The sequence below is a fragment of the Mustela putorius genome, unplaced genomic scaffold (genome assembly GCF_011764305.1).
Source record: "Mustela putorius furo isolate JIRA1106 unplaced genomic scaffold, ASM1176430v1.1 tig00003858_pilon_pilon_pilon, whole genome shotgun sequence".
Lineage (NCBI taxonomy): Eukaryota > Metazoa > Chordata > Mammalia > Carnivora > Mustelidae > Mustela > Mustela putorius.
Genome location: NW_025422010.1, coordinates 20,348,353 through 20,371,049, shown reverse-complemented (window position 1 = coordinate 20,371,049; position 22,697 = coordinate 20,348,353). Strand labels below are relative to the sequence as shown.

Below are 22,697 nucleotides of genomic sequence, written 5' to 3'. Positions count from 1 at the left end.
TAGAGTCCAAAATAAACACATATTCTTATTTGTATCAGACGACTCAATATTGTTAAGAAGTCTGGTCTCCCCAAATTGATTTATACAGTCAAAGTAGTCCCAGAAAGAATTCCAGCAGGGTTTTTGTTTTATTTATTTATTTTGGGGGATAGAAATTGACAAACTGACTCTAAAATTTATATGGAAATGCAAAGGACCTGTAGTAGCCAAACCAATTTTGAAAGAGAACAGAGTTACAGGATTTAGACTACCTGATTTCAACACTTTCTATAGAAAGTTATGGAATTGAGAAATTGAGAAAATACGGTATTAATACGGTGTAAAAACATGAATCGGTGCAACAGATTAGGGAGTCAAGAAATGATCCCACACATATCTGGTTAGCTGATTTTTTTTTTTTTTTTGAGAGCGAGAGAGGGAGTGAGCAGGGAAGGGCAGAGAGAGAGAGAGAGAGAGAGAGAGAATCTCAAGTAGACTCCTCGCTGAGCGTGGTGTGACATAGGACTCATAGGACCCTGAGATCTCAACCTGAGCTGAAGTCAGGAGTCAGATGCTTCACTGAGTCACCCCGGCGCCCTGCATCTTTAGTTTTATCTTTAATCTGAAGTTCCTTTGCAGTGGCAAAGGAAATGATATGATAGTGGGTATATTTTCGAGATTAATATAGTCCATAAATCTTCATAACCAAGCTCTCATAATCTGCAGTATTAACACAATATCCTGAAGGTACTGTACCTGCTTCACTTTACCCTTGGCAGTGTGGAACGTGGACCATGTGAAGACACAGTCATCAGTCTCTATATATACTGTGTAGGTATATCATATCTGTATATATAAATTTTTTTTGACAAATATAGAAGACTTTCTAATATTTCATGGGTACACACACTCCATTTGGAGACTAACCAAAGGCAATAAAGAGCCACTGAAAAGCTTTGAGAAGTATTGCTAGATTTGCATTTTTAACATATGAGCAGGATAGGAATGTGAAGTGTCTTTTTCACACTATAATCTCAGACTGTAATTTCTCTATGGTTTAACCATTCTCTTACTGTACTTTGTATCCCTAGCACTTACTTTGAAAGAATAGTAGGTGTTCAGTGAAAAGAAATTTTTTTTAGGATTTTACTTATTTGACAGAGCACAAGCAGGGCGAGTGGCAGGCAGAAGAAGAGGGAGAAGTAGGCTTCCCGCAGACCAGGGAGTCCCACGTGGGGCTCCATCCCAGAACCCTGGGATCATGACCCAAGCTGAAGACTGTCGCTTAACCAACTGAGCCACACAGGTGCCCCCCAATTTTTTTTTTTAACTACATGGAAATTCTCCTAAGTCAGTTAATTCTTATCCAAGGTTCACATCAGAATGGTCTGTAGTGCTATGGAAAAAAAAAACCATTATTTGTATTACTGTTAGGGTTAGTGTTAAAGAAATAGGAAACTCCAAATCACCTAATAATTAGCTTAAGTAAGTTAGAGACTCTTTTTCCACCTTAAAGTAGATAGGACGTGGGAAGTCTGGGCCTGTCTGGGCCTGACATAGCAGTTTTAGATGTTAGGGCCTATTCCATATATCAAATTATGGTCAATAGGAAGGAATAGAGAGAAAAATTAGAGTGTGCCCTTCCCTTTAAGGAAATATGGTGAGTTCCTCACAATGCTTCCATTCTTCGTGGGCGGAATTTAGTCATGTGGCCTGAGCTGCCAGAGAAACTGAGAAATAATCTTTGAGCTGGAGGGCAATAATGTAGCCACGTAACAAATTAGGATTCTCCCAGATGGTAGGAGAAATTAGCAACTTCTGTAATAGTACACAAGCCTCGTTTATTCTTGAGAGGCTTGATTCAGTAGGTTTAGGCTAAAACTGGGCCTTCTAATTAAAAAAATAAATAAATAAATAAAAAAGGAAACAGAGCCTATAGGTGATCTAGATATACTCTTCATGATGAAGAACCTTGGCTCTAAGCCAGGTTTTGAACAGGACAGATCTACTCATTCTTGTAATGAGAAATCTTTCTGCTGGAGGATATGGATTCAACCAGGTTTCTAATCTGCTTTTTATGACTTTGCCGTTTGACAGTGGTGTAATCACTGACAGGGGTCCAAGTGGTGGGTTTTTTTTGTGTGTTTTTTTTTTAAAGATTTTATTTATTCATTTGTCAGAGAGAGAGCAAGCAAGAGTGAGCATAGGCAGACAGAGTGGCAGGCAGAGTCAGAGGGAGAAGCAGGCTCCCTGCGGGGCAAGGAGCCCAATGCGGGACTCGATCCCATGATGCTGGGATCATGACCTGAGCTAAAGGCAGCCTTTCAACCAACTGAACCACCCAGGTGTCCCCCAAGTGGTGGTTTTAACAAATATTTTGCTATAATCCAGGTCAGTCTGCTTTGCATACCCTGCCCCCATTTTCCTGGTCCACCAAACCTGTAACCATTACCTTCCTGGATAACAGCCGCCCTCTGCCCCTTGACTCCTGGCCCCATCTCGCCAAAGTGAAACCTTCTGCTTCTAGACTTATAGTTTCCATCAACACTGTTCTTGCCACAGCATGGATTGGAAAACTTATGGAATTTGAAGTTAAAAGATCTTGGTTTCAGTTCTTATTTCTCTGCTAACCTATGACAAGGAGCTTAAACTTGATGATCTTCAGTTTATATATACACATACCTCCCCGCCCCATATATTCCTCATAGGGTTGTTAGGATTTAATGAACTAATGGTATGTAAAAGTGCCTTTTAAACTGTAAAATGCTATGCATATACTTTATCAGTAGTAGATATAAAATTAGCCCTGTGTACACAGAATCATAGTTTATACAAATGCTTATGAAATTGTCCTTTTTTTTTTTCCTAAATAAATTCATACTGAAGTTAAAATAATGAGATTTTTAGGATATTTCTGCTTAGGGTCTTGCACTTAAATTATTTCTTGGTAAACCTTAAAATATAAACACTAGTTGAAGAGATCATATCCAAAATATTATTTTTTAAAATAAGTCTTTTTAGCCACATATTTATCATTTCTGGTGTTCTTCATTCCTTTGTATAGATGAATATTTCCATCTGGTATCGTTTTTCTTCTGCTTGAAAGGCTTAAATTTTTTTTCTCACAGTGTAGGCCTGCAGGTGATGGCTTCTTTCAGATTTTGAATGTCTGCACACATCTTCATCTTCAGCCAAAAAAATTATTTTGCATTGTTTCAGGGCCCCTTTACCTCTCTTGTTACTATGTAACTTAATGTTTATTTAAAAATAATTTCAGTGCTTATTTTTAAGCATGTTCCAGGAACATGCTTAAAATGGTTCCAGGTACCATTCTGAATAGTAGGGAATTCAATTATCAACGGATACTTGATGGAGTTAAAAAGACATGATTAAAAAAATACTTTAAAAATTTTCAGAATCTTTATTATAGGCTGATTTAGAATTTTATCATTTTTATACAGCCAGCACCAATTTATTACATTACATTAAAAGTTGTTTAAAGTGTGTTTAATATATACCATTACATGTGTCAGTTTAGCATTCTTTTTGTGTATGTACATGAAAACTTTTTGAAACTTTTAATACATTATACTATGAAGTAGAATAATATATATAGGAAATTATGCATTGAAATCTGCATAGTGCTTTTAGGAATATAATCCTGTAACTGCTACTTCTGGAATATAAAATAAACATACTTGTGCAAACTTTAACTTAGTGTAAATGTACCTTATAGAAGTGTTATAATCCTGGTCAAATGATTCAGTTTTGGAACTGGAAAATTTTTATGACTCTTACTTATACCAAATTATTTTAAATGCCACAACCATTGAGCAAGGCAGAGGAATAAATATGTATTGAATCTACTGTTGGTCATACACTGTGGATGTAAATAGTTCTACATTGTTCTATTGTTTGTATATATTACTAGTCTTACTGATTTTATTTCTTTGGGATATTATTTTTAAATCAGTCTGACAAAAAGTATTAAATATTCTGAGTTTATATTCTTCCAAGTATCATTATCATCTTGCTCTTATAAACCTCCTCATATTTGCCAGATATTTCTTCAGTGCCTATTTATTGGGCTCTGTCCTACACATAGGAGTAACCAGTTGTCCCCCAAATTCCTTCTTGAATTAAATGTCTGAAGATATACTTGGAAATAATTGACTTTAACAGATTATTAGCAGAAACCATAGCAGTTTAACAAGCTCTATTGAGGTCGTTTTACCTAGAGTATGTTACTACGTCAGAAACCAAGTACATGCCCTCTTCATCTTTCTCAGAACCTAAGGGCAGAGAGGCACAGAGGTAATTCCCAACGGGATTTCCTTTTCTCTTGGCTTGAGCTGGGTTGAGGAAGATGGCAATGCCAGTAAGAAAGGGACATGTTTTTAGTGGTGCCAAGAGCCAGTGACCGTTGACTGTAAACAACAGGAAAATGAACAGCTGTCATGTTTTGGGGTAACCAGGTTAGTGAGAATGAGGCTTCGGGAGGCTTGGAAATGATCTCATTTTTAATCTCAGGGCAGACTCTTATACTGTGTATAATGTTAAGAGTATAGAGGCTTCTTACTGCGTCACATGCTGGGATCTGTAAGTTGATGACCTCTTTGTTTCTTATTCTCTGTATTTTGCATATGCATGTTGAGGCAAAAGCAATTAGGAGAAAACTTTATTACCCGTACCTACCCATCTAAATCTGTGCACATCTACGCTGCCTTTTCTCTTGAAACTAAGGGTGAACTTTCTGTGCCCTGACAAGGGCCAACTGGACACTTGTGAATTAGATCCTATTTTTTGCAAACTCAAGAACATCATTCTAGCAATTCTCTCCTCTCTCTACCACATCATTAATTTAAGCCCCCTCTCTATTGCATCTTTGATCAGTACAGAAACATTCTGGTTGTCTTCTGTACAAAAGCCTTGTTGACTCTCCTGTCCCCTTCCAGCAGGTGCTCCAGTTGTCTTCTTTCCTTTTAGCAAAACTTCTTGGGAATGGGCCATACTCTCTTGAGTTTCCTTCTCTGATTTTTCTTGACCCACTCCACTCAGGTCTTTGCCTTCAGCATCCTCTCAACACTCCACTGAAACTACTTGTGTTAAGTTCACCTTTGATCTCATCACCAAATCCAGAGGTCCTTTTTTCCTAGTTCCCATATTATTTTTATCATTGGTGTTTGACATGGTTGATCACTTACTCCTCTTTGAAATACTTGTCAGAGGCTTACAGGACACCACACTCTCCTGGTATTCCTTCTGTCTCTCTTCCTCTCTTTTTTGGTCTCCTTGTGCTGGTTCTTTCACTTCTCCAGTCAGAAGAAAATATAAGTCTTTGGTTTTCTTCCTGTTTATAACTCGCTTTCTCCTCAGTGATTCTTTCTACTGTTACAGCTTGTAATATATTTTGCAGATGACTTCCCAGGTTCTATCTCCAACCTGGACCTCTTCCTTGGACACCTCATTTGATGTCTACTTGACACCTACACTTGGATGTCTGGTAGCATCTCACACTTAACATATATGAAATGAAGTTCCGGATTGTCCCTGTTCCTTCTGCAGTCTTTCCCATTTTAGGTAACGATGGCTCTATCTTTAGTTGCTTAGGCCAGAACTGTGAAATCATCCTTAATTTTGTTTTTTGTTTTTTGTTTTTTTTTTTGTATCTCATACAGTGGCAGTCTGTCAGCAAATCATTTAGGCCTTCCTACAAAGAGTGTTCAGAATCTTACTACATAGGGGCGCCTTCCTTGTTCTTTCTCATCTCCTACCTAGGCTGTTGCGACAGCCTCTCAAAGGATCTTGTTGATTCTGTTCTTCACCTCCCCCTGGTTCTCCACAAGGTCAGCCAGAGAGATCGTATTCAAATATAAATCAAATGAGGTTAATCCTCTGTACAGACCCCTCTATCAGTTTCCCTTCACTCAGAATCAAAGCCAATGATTTTAAGGCCATCTGCAAGCTTTATACAGTCCTTCTTCCCCCACCACAACTGCCTTGCTTATCCTGCCTTCATCTCCATAGTCTCTTATCAGACAGATCTGCTTTGGTCACTGAGGCATAGTTGTTTTTGAATAAGTATCTTTTTCAAAAAGACTGAAGTAAGACCTTCAGGAACATAGGGAAGTCCTTTTTCTTTCTTTCTTTTTTTAATAATTTTTTTAAAAATTTTTAATAAGCATATAATATATTATTAGCCCCAGGGGTACAGCTCTGTGAATCACCAGGTTTACACACTTCACAGCACTCACCATAGCACATACTCTCCCCAATGTCCATAACCCCACCTCCCTCTCCCAACCCTCCTCCCCCGGGCCACCCTCAGTTTGTTTTGTGACATTAAGAGTCTCTTATGGTTTGTCTCCCTCCCAATCCCAGCTTGTTTCATTGATTCTTTTCCTATCCCCCAAATCCCCCACGTTGCATCTCCACTTCCTCATATCAGGGAGATTATATGATAGTTTTCTTTCTCTGATTGACTTATTTCGCTAAGCATAATACCCTCTAGTAAGGAAGTCCTTTTTCAAAAGGACTGAAGAAAAGGCCTTCAGGAACATAAGGAAATGCATTACACGGAGAGCATAGAAGGCCATGATAGTATAGAAGGGCATTAGAATCTGAAAACTTGGAGGTGTAATGTGTGTAAAGATGCTTTGTAAGTCTTTAAAACAAAGTAAATATACCCTGTGGTCATGAGGATATATATTATTACACTTGATCGTGCCTTAGACAGGGATCAGACCTTAATTTTCCTGGGCCTGGAGATGAGGGTGTGATTCAGCCTGGCTGTGGATTTAGAAGTAACTCTGTCATTCACACAAGGGCGCCATCCTCATGCACCAAAACAGTTAGGTAGCCTTCCAGGAGCAGAAGAGCCCTTATCGGCTCTAAAGGACCAGACCCACTGTAACAGCTGTGGCCATAGCAGGGAATCATCTAAAGCACACATCTCTTAAGAAGTTTTGAAGTCAATATAGTGTTGATCCTATAACCACAAAAATAATTGTCAGTGTAATTCCTTACCTGAGAGATGAAACAAGATGTTTTAAATTCAAGGTCTAGAGTATTTCAGTGTTAAGCGAAAACATTTTGTGTTATTGTAGCCATGCACCCAGTAATGAGTAAGGCTAATGCTATTTAGCTGATGGGAGTGTGGCCAGTTGAAAGAGTTTTATGAGACTGATCAAGACCAGAATCTCACCTAACCTGTAATTGGGTAATTGGACACAATATTCTGTGAATACTCATCACCTACTCCCCACTTAGTAGTGTGTTTTTGCCAGATGTAATTATTGTCTCCGCCCAACTTAACCTCTGTGGAAGGAACATGGGGAAATAGCAGGGTACTTTATAGAAGGAGAGTAGATAAAATATGTGTGCACTGGCTAGCACGTAACTGTTTTTAAAACTCTTGATTCTTCAGCCGGCATCTGCTCACTGTGTGAAGAACACTTTGGAAGTGTTCATTGTGAATTTCCACCTGCCAGCAAGAAATGGAGTAAAATGTAAGATGATCGTGTTGCTGTGGTTTGAGACGATGAGTGGAAAGGCTTTATTTGCATTAGTCTAAAGTGGTACAGACGTGGAGCATGTATGTGTTTATTATTAAGAGAGTGTGATGGTTTGGTCCTTAAATTATTCCTAATAAGTTTGACATTTATGTTCACTTTGTTGTATGTTAATTTTAGTTATGGGAAAGTTAGAGGGCTGAGGGTGTAAAGTTTTTATTTGAATTTTATATTTAATTTGAAAAATGTCACTCATATTCTAGAAATGTTCTAATGTAATTATAAACATATATGTTGGGCGTCTGCAAAATTTTTAAATGCCGGGTTGTCCCCTGGTGTTGCTGAAATACTGAGATTGCAGAGGATTTGGAATTCCATTGTTCCAGGGTTACTGAGTTAGTATGTTCTTAGATGCTTCCCTAAAGCAATAAAGACCTCTTTACTATAGTTTCTGCGATGTATATACCTACTCTCAGGTACATCATTGTACCTGATGAAAGAAATTGCTGTTTTGTGTGTAATTTTCGAGGAAGGGATCTTCAGTGCAGAAGATCCTGTTATGCTCGAAACAAGGACAAGTGCAGTCAGGACAATGAGATAAAAACAAGGTAAGAGCTAGAATAGTGGTGAGAGCTTCTTCTCCTGCTTCTGCTTCCCACCCTTTTCACTCCTCTTAAGAACAAGTGAGAACATATGTCCAAAGTAGCAGAAATGAAGTGGTGCTTATTTTAGATGGATAAAGGGGTAAATTGGATTTTGAATAAGATTTTGTTGAGGGAACTTGGTATTTGGGGGCCTCAGTGATTTATTTTGCCACTATTCTGAAGTCTAGATGAATGTAGGTATAAAACTGAGGTATTTGTGAAGTAGAAGGGTTAATTTAGCTGATTGATATATTGAAAGGTTTAGTTTCAACAGTGCATTTGCATTTTGATATTTGAAAAGCTATAAGGATAAAGCTAAAGGGAGCCAGGTGGGCAGGATTGAAGGAGCTTGGATCCTCCTACAGTGGTATTTCTGGAATCTAGATATTTAACAGTGCTGTAGAGATCTTTTCCATATGAAGAAAGGATCATTTTGGAGATTGTGCTCAATTTTGTAGTCCTTGTTTACAGATAAATGAGTTGTCTTACCCATGAAATGGAGGGAGAACAGTTTGGGGTTGTTGTTGTTGTTGTTATTGTTGTTTTAAGTTGACTCCAGCCATAATAAGAGTACTTCCTCCTCTGGAGATAAATTGTAGATTGTAGGAATATTTACAAGTATTTTGCAATTTCTTAAAAACTGTAATTATAGAAATATTTCTTTTTTCCAGTTTGACATGCCCATGTTGATTTACCATTTATTGCTATTCTTATTTCATGATCACAGCTCTAATAATAATCTCATCGCTGTAATGATAAACACTAAGGTGCCTGAGGACTAGAACTATTCCCAAGATAATAAAGGTTTTACTCTGTTTCTTCTGCGAACGTAGCATTTCATTAAAGCTGTATTTCTAAGTTCTGTCTAGGGCTCTCCGTGTTGAACCTGATGTGTGGCTCTCAGCAACTCAGGGCCACAAAGGTCTCTGGAGTCAGAACCACAGGGAGGAGAAGGGGCCAGGGAGCGTCAGGAGGTCTGAAAGGGTGAGATTCAACAGAGAGACTAACTCAGAGAGCAGGCTGAGTTCTGTGGCTCCCAGGACCCATCAGAGGTTCCGCCTGGGGGAGGTTGTGGAGTCACCCTGCCTAGTGCTTTTCAAACTGTTGGAATAGTCCCCACTTTGGATGAAGGGGAGGGAAAGCTATAATGCTCCTGGTTGTCCCAGTGTCAGCCAGCACAGCTTTCTGAAACATCTGCTTCCTGTGTTGGGGTTATTTTTGAGAAAGGTTCTGCTTTGCTGAAGTAAAAAAAAAAATTAAAAAATACGGTTGAAGACTGCTGATAGAGAATTCCACTATTATCTAATAATCTAATTTTTAGATGAGGCAGCTAGGGAACATGAGACTTCTGAGATTGCACCGTGGGTAACGGTAGATCTCTTTTCTGGAAGTTGAGGGAGATTACAGAATAGTTTTGATTCCTAGAGTCCTGATATCAAGACAGGTGAAACTCTCCGCAGCAAATCTAGCACGTGCTGTTTTGTAGGAGGGTCAGCTTGCTTAAATTTCGGGAGGTGTTCGTTAACTGCGAAGTTTGAAATGCTCTTGAATTAGGTAGGAGGAATTGATCATTGCATTAAAAGATGAAAAATGAAACCAGTCTTTGCCTTTGTTATAATCTCTTTTTGTTGTTGTTATTAGTGTGTTAAATTCATGGTAAAATATGGAACCGTAACCAAAATATGGAATTGAAAAATTAAGTCAAATTGTCAATTGCTTGGCCACTTGTTTCCTTTCATATATCAGCTATTTTGAAAGTAAGCTGGAGGATTATATCTTATGCTTTATTAATTATTATTATTACTATATTTAGAGAGAGTGCAAGTGGGGTGGGTAGGCAGAGGGGGAGAGAGAATCTCGAGCAGACTCCCCACTGAGTGCAAGCTCAGCTCAGGGCATGATTCCGCCACCCTGAGATCGTGACCTAAGTCAAAATCAAGAGTCCAGTGCTTAACCCAACTGAGCCACCCAGGTGGCCCGATCATAACGTACATGTTTTAATACTCAGAATTGTTTTAATTATTTTGTTCGAAACCTGGCTTTAATTTTATGATTAATGATGAGAGAGGGAGTCTCTAGTTTTAAAAAGTTTTATCTGATTTCTGAATCGGCCTCTGTTCTTACACTAGAATCTTGGTCCTTTGAGCCAAATTTGCCTAATCTGTTTTCATTAGCTAGAGCTGTTGTAAGAAAAGGCCCCGCGGGAAGAATAGAATTGGCTTAGTAAGTGTGCTTATTCACCTGTGCGTGTATATAACACGGCTGTTTTCATTTCTGATGTTGCAGTTGAACTGGATGAAAAGCAAATAAATTTTACATCTTTCATGCGTAAGACTGTGGCTCCTGCTACTCTGAAGTCTTTTCATGTTTCTCTCTTCTCTTCTAGGTGAGGAATTTTAAATTGGAACAGGAGCAAGAAAAAAACAAAATTTTGTCAGAAGCACTGGAGACTTTGGCCACGGAGCATCATGAATTAGAGCGGTCTCTGGTTGAAGGCTCCCCACCTCGCAGCATCCTCAGTGAGGACGAGTTCTATGATGCGCTGTCAGGTAACTCTAGCATCTTGCCACCTGTGGTGCTGGTGAACTGAAGCCCACCACCTAAATGTCTGCTGAGGGTCGATGTCACCTGCAGCGTCCTGGACCTGGCAGCACTACCGCTCCCCAAACGGTCTGCCTTTCGTGTGGTGTTACTGAGGCAGGAGCCGGAAGGTCGAGAATGAGTCTGCCCACACTGGTGGCGTATGCTAAGCTGGAGAGGGGGCGCTGCTAAAATTCAACGAATTTGATTTCTTTTTCCTTTATTCAGGGACCATTAAATACCTCCTAGTTCCGGGTACAGTTAGTGTCTCAGGCTGGAGCAGAGGACAGTTCCTGTCATCAGAGAGTACTCTATCCTCAGAGGGTTCAGATGAGGGATGTGGTTAGTGTACAGTATGCTGAGTGCCAGAGTAGCGATGACCCCTCGGTGGGCTGGAGCAGAGAGAAGTGCTTAATTCTGCCTCAGAAATACATGCCAGGGGCGCCTGGGTGGCTCAGTGGGTTAAGCCGCTGCCTTCGGCTCAGGTCATGATCACAGGGTCCTGGGATCGAGTCCCACATCGGGCTCTCTGCTCAGCAGGGAGCCTGCTTCCTTCTCTCTCTCTCTGCCTGCCTCTCAGTGTACTTGTAATTTCTCTCTGTCAAATAAATAAATAAAATCTTTAAAAAGAAAAAAAAAAGAAATACATGCCAAAAGCCTGACAAACTGATGTGCATGAACTCCATTGTCTAAATTGGAATCCTGCCTCTGACATTAGCCGACCGTGTGACCTTGGACAAGTTCTGTGACCTCTCAGGTTCTGTGTTGACACGTATTTAAAATGGGGATAAGTATATCCATTTACACAGGCTGAGTCAGGTTTAAATGAGTTCTTGTGTTTAAACTGTGTTTAGGACGGGGCCTGATGCGTACTAGGTACTCCAAAAATAGATGCATGTGGGGAGCTAAATGACTTGGGAGGGGATGGCCCACTAAGCAATTTTGACCTTTGAAGAATTTACTTCAGAGTTTCTGAGGTGAGTGTAGGTCAGAGAGTGGCTGGAGATGAGTGAGGCTGAGAACAGCTCTCTTATGTGAGGAAATCAAGTTCTTAAAAGAATAGATGGATGTACGCAATTACTCTTCTTGTTGAACTTGACCAGGAAAGCAGGAGATCCCGGTGGATAGGGAGTGAAAGGACCACATTTGAAGTAGGAGATTAAAGGAAGCACCGTGAGAGGTAATAGAAATGAGAACTAAAGAAGACGGGGTTGAGGAAATTAAAATGGTGATCATCTAAGACAGGGAAAATGATTGTTTGGTGGGATTTTGGCAAAGAGATTTGTTATGTGAGATAAACAGAGCAAATAGGACTTTTATTGTGGGAAGTATGATATAATGAAAAGAATGAGAAGTAATTTTAATAGCCAGATTTTGGAATCATTAGAGAAAAGATTATACTGATGATGATGTTGTCTTAGATAAGGCATTAGTGAAAGGAGTGACTCACTGGGGAGGGAAAGTGAAGCTAGGATTTGAAAGCAGTGGGATGAGTGGCAGGGCAAAGGAAGTATTTAACACGAGTGAGAGAAGTGGGAAGGGAGGAGGAATGACATTAGAGGCTACAAACATTTTTTTCACACCTTCCCTGTGCCAAGTCCGATAGTGTTATCTTCTGTATTCCTTCCGTTTAGGGCATCCAAAAGGGAAAGTCCCTAGAGGGATCATATACAAGAGCCCAGACACTTCAGCTCATCTTTTATGGTTTTGTTTGTTTGTTTGTTTGTTTTTAAAAAGAGAAAAAATTTAATGTTCATTAAGAAAAATTGTTATAAATGACTCAGTATGAAAGTGCGTGCAGGGGCGCCTGGGTGGCTCAGCGGGTTAAGCCGCTGCCTTCGGCTCAGGTCATGATCTCAGAGTCCTGGGAGGGATCTCCACATCAGGCTCCCTGCTCAGTGGGGAGCCTACTCCCCTCTCTCTCTCTGCCTGCCTCTCAGCCTACTTGTGATCTCTCATTCTCTCTGTCAAATAAATAAATAAAATCTTTAAAAAAGAAAGAAAGAAAGAAAGAAAGAGAAAAGAACGTTGCATTACCCAGTGAAGTTCTCTGTTCATCCCTTATCCTAGTTATGTACTCTTCCTTATAAGTTCTTACTGACAGCCTGATCCATTCTCTTCCAGGCCTTTTTAAAGCAGTCCCCTGCGTATGTGTACACGTTCATACCGCTTCGTTTGTTGCGAATCAGGAGTGGAAGTAGCAGATGATCTTTCTGGCTCTGCAGTTTCGTGTAACAACGTAACTTGGAAATCTTTCCCTTCGGTAGTACAACTCTAGCTCATTCTTTTTAAAGGTTGTGTAAAAGTCCGGGATATGATTCACCACTGTTTTCTTGATCATTCTCTTCTTGATAGACATTTAGCAGCTACTGTCATCTTTCTGCTTCTCATATTTTAGCACCCAAAACACTCTCCCAGATCATCTCCTCTGGGAGGAAGAGATAAAAAGGACTGTAGTCCCCAGGTGAGGACTGGCAAATAACAGCACAGAATTCAGACTGGTCTGCAGTACTTGTTGCTTTATGGTTTGCTGTGTTGAGGAGTATCATGAGCCTTCGTGCAAGTGTCTAGGTCAATTAGCATGTTCTACTGTGGTTGTAGAAATGAAGGAGAGGGACAGGTGCCATGCCTTTGCTCCTTCCTGCCCTGAATGGCTCACCTGAGTTGTGTTGCATTTGCCTGAACAGAGTACTTTCCGTGGCCACTCCTACTATTTCCTACTAGAAATCTTGAAAATCATTTGATGCGTGTATAACTGCATTAAGGTTGAGTCCAGTGCCCTGGGTTCAAGCTTTGGGCTACTGATGACCTAGCCATATCTTCACTGAGATCATAAAAGCCATCATTTGGGAACGACTTCCTCTCTGTTAAAAGAGAAGAAGTGTCCCTCCTCAGTGAAAGCCATCCCCTCTTCATTTGTTCATGTCCCCATCTCCTTGTACTTTCTCCAGAACTGCTGTTTGGTTATTGTTTTTTTTACCTTCCCTTTCAATACCACATCATTTAAAATACTAACTTAAAATTCCTGTAGTAGTTTCCTGTTGCTACTATAGCAGATTACCACGAATGTGCTTGAACAGCACAGATTTATTTTCTTACAGTGCCGGAGGTCAGAAGTCCCAAAATGAAGGTCTTAGTTAGAGCTGTGTTTCTTCTGGAGGCTCTGGGGGAGCATCTATTTTCCTTGCCTTTTTTAATTTCTAGAGACCACCTGCATCTGTTGACTTGAGGCTCCATCCTCCACCCCCAAAACTAGCAGTGTGACATTTTCCAGACGCTCTCTCTGACTCTGACTTTTCTCTCTCACTTTTTTAAAGGACCTTAGGGATATCAAGGGGCCCGCCCAGGGTAAGCTCTCCATCTCAAGGTCCCAGCCACATCTGCAGAGTCCTCTTACCATGTAAGGTAATATAGCCACAGGTTCTGGAGGTTAGGATATGGGCATGTTTGGGGGACCATTAGTCTGACCACCACAGTCTCCAAATTTATATCTCTAACCCTGACTCAACTATCAGGTGGAAAAACAAATGAGTTATCTTTCTCTTAGATCTTCTGCCTCCTCCGCCTCCTAGAGTTTACCTCATTTTAGTAAATGGCATCTCTTTCCTCTTCTAAAGCCAGACACCGACACCTCAGAGTGGTTTGTGACATTGATGTGCCCATCCATGAAACCCAGCCCAAAGCTTGTTCATTCTGTCTTACCTCAAAGCCATGTATGTTCTATTACTATAGGGTTAAAGGTAGGTGCTGGGGCTGGAGGCTGTTGATAAATTATGACTCTGCTAATTCCTATATCCTTTGGAAGTTACTTCGCTTTTCTGTACCTCATTTCTTCATCTGCAAGTGGGTCATGAGCTCACTGTGATAAACATGTACACTTAAAATGGCATCCAGCACACTGAGCTGTCACCTGTGCCATACCCACTCCCACTCCTGTCCAGCTTCTTAACTACCATGCTTCCAACCTTGCCCTCCTGAAGTTCACTCTCTATACCCCACCCACAATGACACTTTGTAGACGGCCACCTCATTGCATTCCCCTGCCTAAAATCCTGTGGTGGCTTCTCATGGCACTGAGATAAAAATCAGACTCCATAACATGCCTTCAAGGCTCCTGACATCATCCCCATCCTGCCTGTGTCCTCAAATCAGTCTTGTCCCCTTACTCCCTTCACTTAACTGCATTAGCCACCCTAGCATTCCTCCAGCCCTGCAGCGTGATAGTGACAGCAGACTACTAGGTGTGGAGTTAAATAAGACCAAGAAAAAGTATGCAAAACTATACTTCATTTAAAGCATTTTTTTAAAGCTTATTTTTAATTGTTGATTCATAATAAAAGATTAAATCAAGCTAATATTTAAAAGATGTAAAAAGATTTTTAAAGATTCTTTTCTTGAAATATTTGTAAATTATTTTGACTCAATGTTTAATCTTCTTTTAAAAAGTTGCTTTTACAGCTTCTTTTACTTCCTTTAAAATAAGAGGATAATTTTATTTGTTTAGACTTAAAGGCCATGTGACTTCCTGTTTTCTCTTGGCTACTTTTCTCTTATGTCGCTTTAGGTTTTGCAAATAAGCAGGATCAATGAGAATCTAATATAGCGGGTGAGACAAGACATTGATGCAAGCATACAGTATAGACTAATTTTTCCAGTGCTGTGGGATTGCTTGGTCATTTTTACATTATTTTTCAAGTATACTTGATGACTAAAGATTTCATGAAAAATTTGTGAAGCAAGTAGATTTCTTATTCGCAATTTGGTTGAATTTTGTTGTGTAACATGATTTAAAAGGAGCAACATCTAATTGTGTGTGTGTGTGTGTGTGTGTGTGTATGTATGTTTAAGAAAAGAAGTAAAATGGTTATGTTGAGTGAAATTGCTGATCTTTCTATAAAGTGACCCCTTCCTGGTACAGGGGCTAAGCCAGTCATGCACACTGAAGCAACAAGATATAAAGAGAAACGAAAGGAAAACTGGTTCTCTGGAGAAAACTGTTCTGCAAGCAAATGAAATGTAGAAATAATAGAAAGAAGCACTTTAGGGAAGAAGAGTGTGGGTCATTGTTTGTATTCCTACCCTTTCCGTTGCAGTTTTTCTGTATTCTACCCTCTGCTCCTACCAGAGCTCTCAAATATCACTAACTTACCTCCTCCCCAGAGTAGTCTTTGCTGACTCCCCCTGGCAGAATTAATCATTTCTTGTTTTGCGTTCCCTCACTGGCACCTCTTCATGGGACTGTACTGGTGGTCTCTGTATGATCACGATTACCCGATCTTCCTAAATCCCTGAGTTCCTCTCTAAATGTTGAATGCAGGCTTTGGACAAATGCCACTGGTATTTCTGTCCTCCCTAAAAATATATTGGTATTCAATACAAGCACAAGAGAATCAGGAGTGCTTGCTGATTTCATACAGTCTGCACGCTGCACTGTGGATTCCGTGTAGGAGAGGACGGATGGCAGACAAGGAGTGAGCCGGGGTGAGGTGGTTCTAAGAGATCAAATTTGTTCTTGAGGAATTTACAATCCACTTGGGGCTGTGAGACCTGCTCACAGAGAGCACGGTGTGGGGGCATGGAAATAGTAGCAAGGGTGGGGACGGTTCAGGGTGCTTGACTTTGTGAATCTCTGATCATCTTCGAAGGAATTATTTTTGAAACGTTTGTTACCAGTTAAATAATTTTGTGGCTATTACTGTTTAGAACTGGTATAATGGACCTAGCAGTTTCACCAAAATTCCTGCCTTTTGGATATTATAACTTTAAAATGTATTGGTTTTCTTACTGTCTGTTCATTTTCCTTTTTAGAAACATGTTGAGATCAGTTGCTCAAGAAAGGCTTTCTTGCTAGGTTTTCCTCTTAATGCTATTTTGGTCGAAGTGTGCATGAATAATGCATACAATCCAATAGTGTAGACTGGCAAAACCGATAGATGGTTATGTCATGAAATTGAAGCCAGTTTTAGCATTTCTCAGCAGTTCCAAGGGTGGTACTCGTGTCTTTTTAAGTCAAATCTTTCAAAACGGAAAGTGGTAATATAACGATTTTGGTTTCTTCTGGAGGAGAGTAACACAGGACCAGTCATGACCTATGTCAGAGTTTAATTCAGTAAGTACTCGAGGCCCTAGTGGAGAACACGTGATACCATCCCCACTGACATCTTCCATCTAGAAGACACGGGATCTGATCACCATGGTCACTGTTGTCTCCTTCTACAGTTTATTTTTGAAGTAGCTGTGCGTTTCTTATCTGGCCTTGTTCCTTTTGTCTTTAATGTCGTCTGCCCCTGCCTAGTGCCTGGCGTTACCACCTCCCTCAGTATTCCTAGCACTCTCTTCTCTCTTGTTCCCCCCTCCCCTTTTTCTGGGAATTAGCCATTCTGCCTTATTCTTGCCCTTTTTCTCATTATGTAACTTTCTGTGCATTCCATCCTTATCTCTCTATCCTTATCACTGCTATTCCTTATCACTATGTTTCCCTTAAGGGTAGAAACCTTGTCATATTAACTTTTGTATTTTCTCTACTGCCCAGTACAAAACATATTAATTAATTGATGTGATAGACAGCAAATTGAGTACCACAGAATATGGCTGTCATTAAACACCTTCCATTTGTAACATGAAGAAACATTCTGGAGAAAATCCGATGAGTGGCAGGGGCTCTTCATCTAGTTTTAGTTTTGTAATATTAAACAACTATCCAGCAGCTTACTTATATTTCTCTACATGTTGTCAGTAAACTTGCTGAGTGTAATTTATCTTTTAGGATTTGGCTTGACCTTCTGGGTCCATCTTCGTTTTCTGAAATATTGTTATTGACTAAATTGATGTCTCCATTAAATATTTACTGTAAGCTACATGCATTTTGTACTGTCCTTAGCACGGAGAGGATTTCACTAAGCAGACACAACTGTTGAGTGCCTACTGTGTGCCATGTGCTTTGTTAGGCACAGCTATACCAAGATAGCTAAGACCCGGTCCTTTGATCTGGGGGGTTCGCAGTCAGTGCAAGACGGTAGATGAATGCATGGAGAGTCAGTGCAGTGTACAAGGGATCCGCCCCTCCAGCCCACCCTACCTCCTCGCTCTGACACGTGGCCTTCGAGTTTGCCTTTCTCAGGAACTATGTCAATACCGTCCTCTCTGTTTGGTCTGGGCCACGGTTTGACACTTGTCTCCTGTCTTTGGACCCACTCTCTCAGGAAACCTTGATCCCAACATTGTTTTGACTGCACCATATCACCTCTGTTTTTTAAAAAAGGTTTTATTTTTTTTTTACTTCTGTGAGAGAGAGTGAGAGCGAGAGAGCTCATGAGTGGAGAGGGAAGGAGAGGGAGAAGCAGACTCTCCTGCTGAGCAGGGAGCCTGATATGAAGCTGCGTCTTAGGACCCGGAGATCATGACCTGAGCCGAAGACAGATGCTTCATCAACTGAGTCACCCAGGTACCCCACATCATCTCCCATCTTTACACCACCCCTCACTCCACGTGTGCCCTCATGTTCCTCCTTTGAGGCCTAGCTTGCTTGGGGCAACACGGGATCAGTTGCCTGCCTTTCTCTCCTTGCATTGTACTCAGCTGGCAGAATGCTGCACCATCCCTCCTCCCCCCTTCCAGCCCCAGTCCTCAAGGGACTAGGTGAGGCTGGAGACGTATCTAGGGCCACACCAGTGTGTCTAGCTGTATCTTCATGACCGCTGAAGTCCATGTTGTGCTCTTTGGCAGCCCAGCAGTTTTACTTCTTGTCTGTAGTCCATTGCTTTCACATTCTGCTTTCATGCTTATGTCAGCTACAACTTCTCATGCCTTATTCTCCATCCTCTGCCATCTGAAGCCATTGTTTATGTCACCAAGAGACTCATGATTCCACTATTGAAGCCGTCACACACCTGGCTGTGTCCATACGTGTGCGTGTTCTGCCTTCTCTGCTTTGCATTGATGAACTGAAACCACCCCCTCCATTTGTGCCTGGGATCCCCCCCCCCCCCGGCTCCTCACTGGACCTACAGAAGGACATCTGGGCATCTCCTCCTCTTTCCCAGGTAATTCTTGTTCCCATCAACTGTCTCATCCTTACAGTGCTAAATCGTATAAAAATACCTTTGGGGCTCCTGGGTGGGTCAGTTGGTGAAGCATCTGCCTTCAGCTCAGGTCATGATTCCAGAGTTCTGGGGTCGAGCCCCATGTCGGACTCTCTACTCAGTGGGGAGTCGGCTTCTCCCTCTCCTGCTCTCTGTATCTCTGTCACTATCTCTGCCTCTCTCAAATAAGTGAAATTAAAAAAAAAAAAACAAACCTTTGATCCCACATTGCTTTCCATTCTGACCATCTTGAACACCCTGTTTGCCCATAGTGCTCTGGAGCAGGTCACCACTGCACTGCGCTCAGCTAACTGCGCGGTTCTTTCTTGGTTCTTTTCTTTCTTGACCTCTCACCAGCACTTAGAGTTATTGGTTACACCCTCCTTCTGAGAACATTGTCTTTCCTTAACTTCCAAAATAGCACACTTCATTTTCTTTCTCAGTTTCCTTTGCCAGTTGTTTTGCATCCTTCCAACTTCTGGTATTAGAGTGTCGCAGGGGCGGGCAGGTGACCTTTTTTCTGTCCACACTTACCTCTAGGTCTTTTAGACTCCCAGGTGTGGTCTGAGGGTAGGCATCAGCATCACCTGGGAGCTTGTTGGACATGTAGAACCTGAGGCCTCAGTTCAGACCTAGTGAATAAAAATAATGCATTTTTTCCCCAAATCTGTAGGTGATTCATACGGACATAAAAGCCTGAGCAACATGGCCTTACGTGGGCTCATGGTAGTCCTGTGCCTTTAAGTATTGTCTGTATTCTGATAAATCCATAAGTTTGTATTTCCAGCCTTTGTCTTCCCCCTGAATTTCAGACTCATGTCTATCTGTCTACTTGGCAAATTCACTTTAATGTCTAAGAGAGCTCCTACATGTCTTAAAGTGTCCTGCAGAGAACTCTTGCTTTCTACTCAAAGCCTGCCCCTTTTGCAGTCATCTGCATTTTGGTAGATGGAAGATGTCTTTCCAGATGCTTTGGCCAACCTTTGACTTTTGACCTTTGACTCTGGCAGCCTTTGACTTCTCCATCATAGACAGTTTTATTTTTGTGCATCACATCCACCTTCAGTCAATCAATGAATTCTATTAGATGGACCTTCAGAATACATCAGGGGCACCTGGGTGGCTTAGTCGGTTAAGCATCTGACTCTTGGTTTTAGCTCAGGGCTGTGGGATTGAGTCTATATCAGGCTCTGCACTGAGCGTAGAACCTGCTTGTGATTCACTCTCTCCCTCTCCTTCTGCCCTTCCTCCCCTCCCAGTTTGTGCTCTCCCCTTAAAAATGAAATGAAATGAAATAATGAAATGCAATCTGGTCACTTGCCCTGTGAGAATCTTATCACCCAGACCTGCACCCCCACCATCTCTGGCCTGGGTGGTCACAGTGGTTTTCTGACTGCTCTCTCTGCCTGCAGCCTTATCGCCAGAAGTGTTCTTAACCCAGCATTCACAGCGGTCATTCTGAAACATGAATCCGTTCATGTCAGTTCTCTGCACTGAGTCCTCCAATGGTTTTGCTTCTTGGCTGGAATAAAAGCCAAAGCCCAACGTGATCTGGCCCTCTACCACCATTCTGAAGTCTGCCTCTGTCCTCCTCACTTCTGTCCCTCTGACCTCAGTTCTGGTTCTACAGCTTGCCAAGCATGCTCTCCTTTAGGGCTCTTTTTTCTTAGGTTCAAGTTAGTTAACATCTAGTGTAGTACTGGTTTCAGGAGTCGAATTTAGTGATTTTCACGTATATACAACACCTGGGACTCATCACAACGAGTGCTTTTTTTTTTTTTTTAAAGATTCCATTTATTTATTTGACAGACAGAGATCACAAGTAGGCAGAGAAGCTGGCAGAGAGAGAGGAGGAAGCAGGCTCCCTGCTGAGCAGAGAGCCCGATGCGGGGATCGATTCCTGGACCCTGGGATCATAACCTGAGCTGAAGGCAGAGGCTTTAACCCACTGAGCCACCCAGGCGCCCCACAAGTGTCTTTCTTAATGCCCATCACCCATCTAACCCATCCCCTCTACTCCCCTCCAGCAGCCCTCATTTTGTTCTCTATCTTTTAAGAGTCTTTAATGGTTTGCCTCCCTCTCTGCTTTTATCTTATTTTATTTTTCCTTCTCTTACCCCTGTGTTCATCTGTTTTGTTTCTCAAATTCCACATGAGTGAAATCATATGGTACTTGTCTTTCTCCAACTGACTTATTTCACTTAGTGTAATACTTTCTAGTTCCATCTACATTATTGCATATGGCAAGATTTCATTCTTATGGCTGAGTAATTTTCCATTGTGTGTATATGTATGTATATATGTGTGTGTGTGTATATATCACATCTTCTTTTTCTATTCATCTGTCAGTGGGCATCCGGGCTCTTTCCATAGTTGGCTGTTGTGGACATTGCTACTATAAACATTGGGTTGCATGTGCCCCTTCGAATCACTCTTTATATCCTTTGGGTAAATATCTAGTAGTATAGTCACTGGGTCGTAGGGTAGCTCCATTTTCAGCTCTTTGAGGAGCCTCTGTACAATTTTCCAGAGTGGCTGCGCCAGTGTGCATTCCCACCAACAGTGTAAGAGGCTTCCTTTTCTCCACATCCTTGCCAACATCTGTCATTTCCCGACTTGTTAATTTTAGCCATTCTGACCAGCATGAGGTGATACCTTATTGTGGTTTCAATTTGTATTTCCCTGAAGCTGAGTTATGTTGAACATTTTTTCATGTGTCTGTTAGCCATTTGTATGTCTTTGGAAAAGTGTCTCCTACTAGATCTCTCAATGAATTTCTCAATTTCATGAAAAGTGTATTCATGTCTTCCCATTTCTTAACTGGATTGTTTATTTTTTGGGTGTTGAGTATGGTAAGTTCTTTATAGATTCTGGACACTAGCTCTTTATCTGATATGTCATTTGCAAATATTTTCTCCCATTCTGTTGGTTGCCTTTTAGTTTTGTTGTTTCCTTCACTGTGCAGAAGCTTTTTATTTTGATGAGGTCCCAATAGTTCATTTTTGCTTTTGTTTCCCTTGCCTCCAGAGACATGTCTTGTAAGAAGTTGCTGTGGTCTAGGTCAGAGAGGTTGCTGCCTGTTTTCTCCTCTAGGATTTTGTTAGCTTGCTGTCTCATATTTAGGTCTTTCATCCATTTCAAATTTATTTTTTGTATGGTGTAAGAAAATGGTCCAGTTTCATTTTTCTGCATATGGCTGTCTAGTTTTCCTAATGTTTGTTGAAGAGACCATCTTTTTTCCATTGGGTATTCTTTCCTGCATTGTTGAAGAGGAGTTGACCATATAGTTCGCATTTCTGGGGTCTCTGTTCTGTTCCATTGATCTGTTGTCTGTTCTTACGCCAGTACCATACTGTCTGGATGATTACGGCTTTGTAGTAGTAGAGCTTGAAGTCCAAAATAGTGATTCCTTCAGCTTTAGTTTTCTTTCTCAACATTAGTTTGACTATTCAGGGATTTTCTGGTTCCTTACAAATTTAGGATTGTTTGTTTCTGCTCTGTGAAAAATGCTGGGATTTTTGATTGGGATTTTGATTGGGATTGCAATGAATATGTAGACTGCTTTGGGTAGCATAGACTTTTTTTTTCTTTTCTTTTCTTTTTTTAAAATTTATTTTCAGCATAACAGTATTCATTGTTTTTGTACCACACCCAGTGCTCCATGCAATCCGTGCCCTCTATAATACCCACCACCTGGTACCTCGACCTCCCATCCCCCATAGCATAGACATTTTAACAATATTTGTTTTTCCAGTCCACGGGCATGGAATATTTTTCCATTTCTTTGTGTCTTCTTCAATTTCTTTCATAAGTGCTCTATAGTTTTCAGCATTCAGATCTTTTACCTTCTTGGTTAGCTTTATTCCTACGTGTCTTATTGTTTTAGGTGCAGTTGTAAATGG

The 22,697-nt window shown here is 41.0% G+C and overlaps 1 protein-coding gene across 5 annotated transcripts in view; it reads left to right on the top strand.

Moving 5' to 3' along the window:
* OSBPL1A (oxysterol binding protein like 1A) overlaps window positions 1–22,697 on the top strand; it is a 229,517-nt gene that overhangs the window by 121,953 nt on the left and 84,867 nt on the right. For all 5 annotated transcript variants that reach the window (XM_045065459.1, XM_045065460.1, XM_045065461.1 and 2 more), the window contains one exon: window positions 10,521–10,683. In XM_045065459.1, the coding sequence (XP_044921394.1) occupies window positions 10,521–10,683 (163 nt within the window). The remainder of the gene's footprint in view (window positions 1–10,520; window positions 10,684–22,697) is intronic.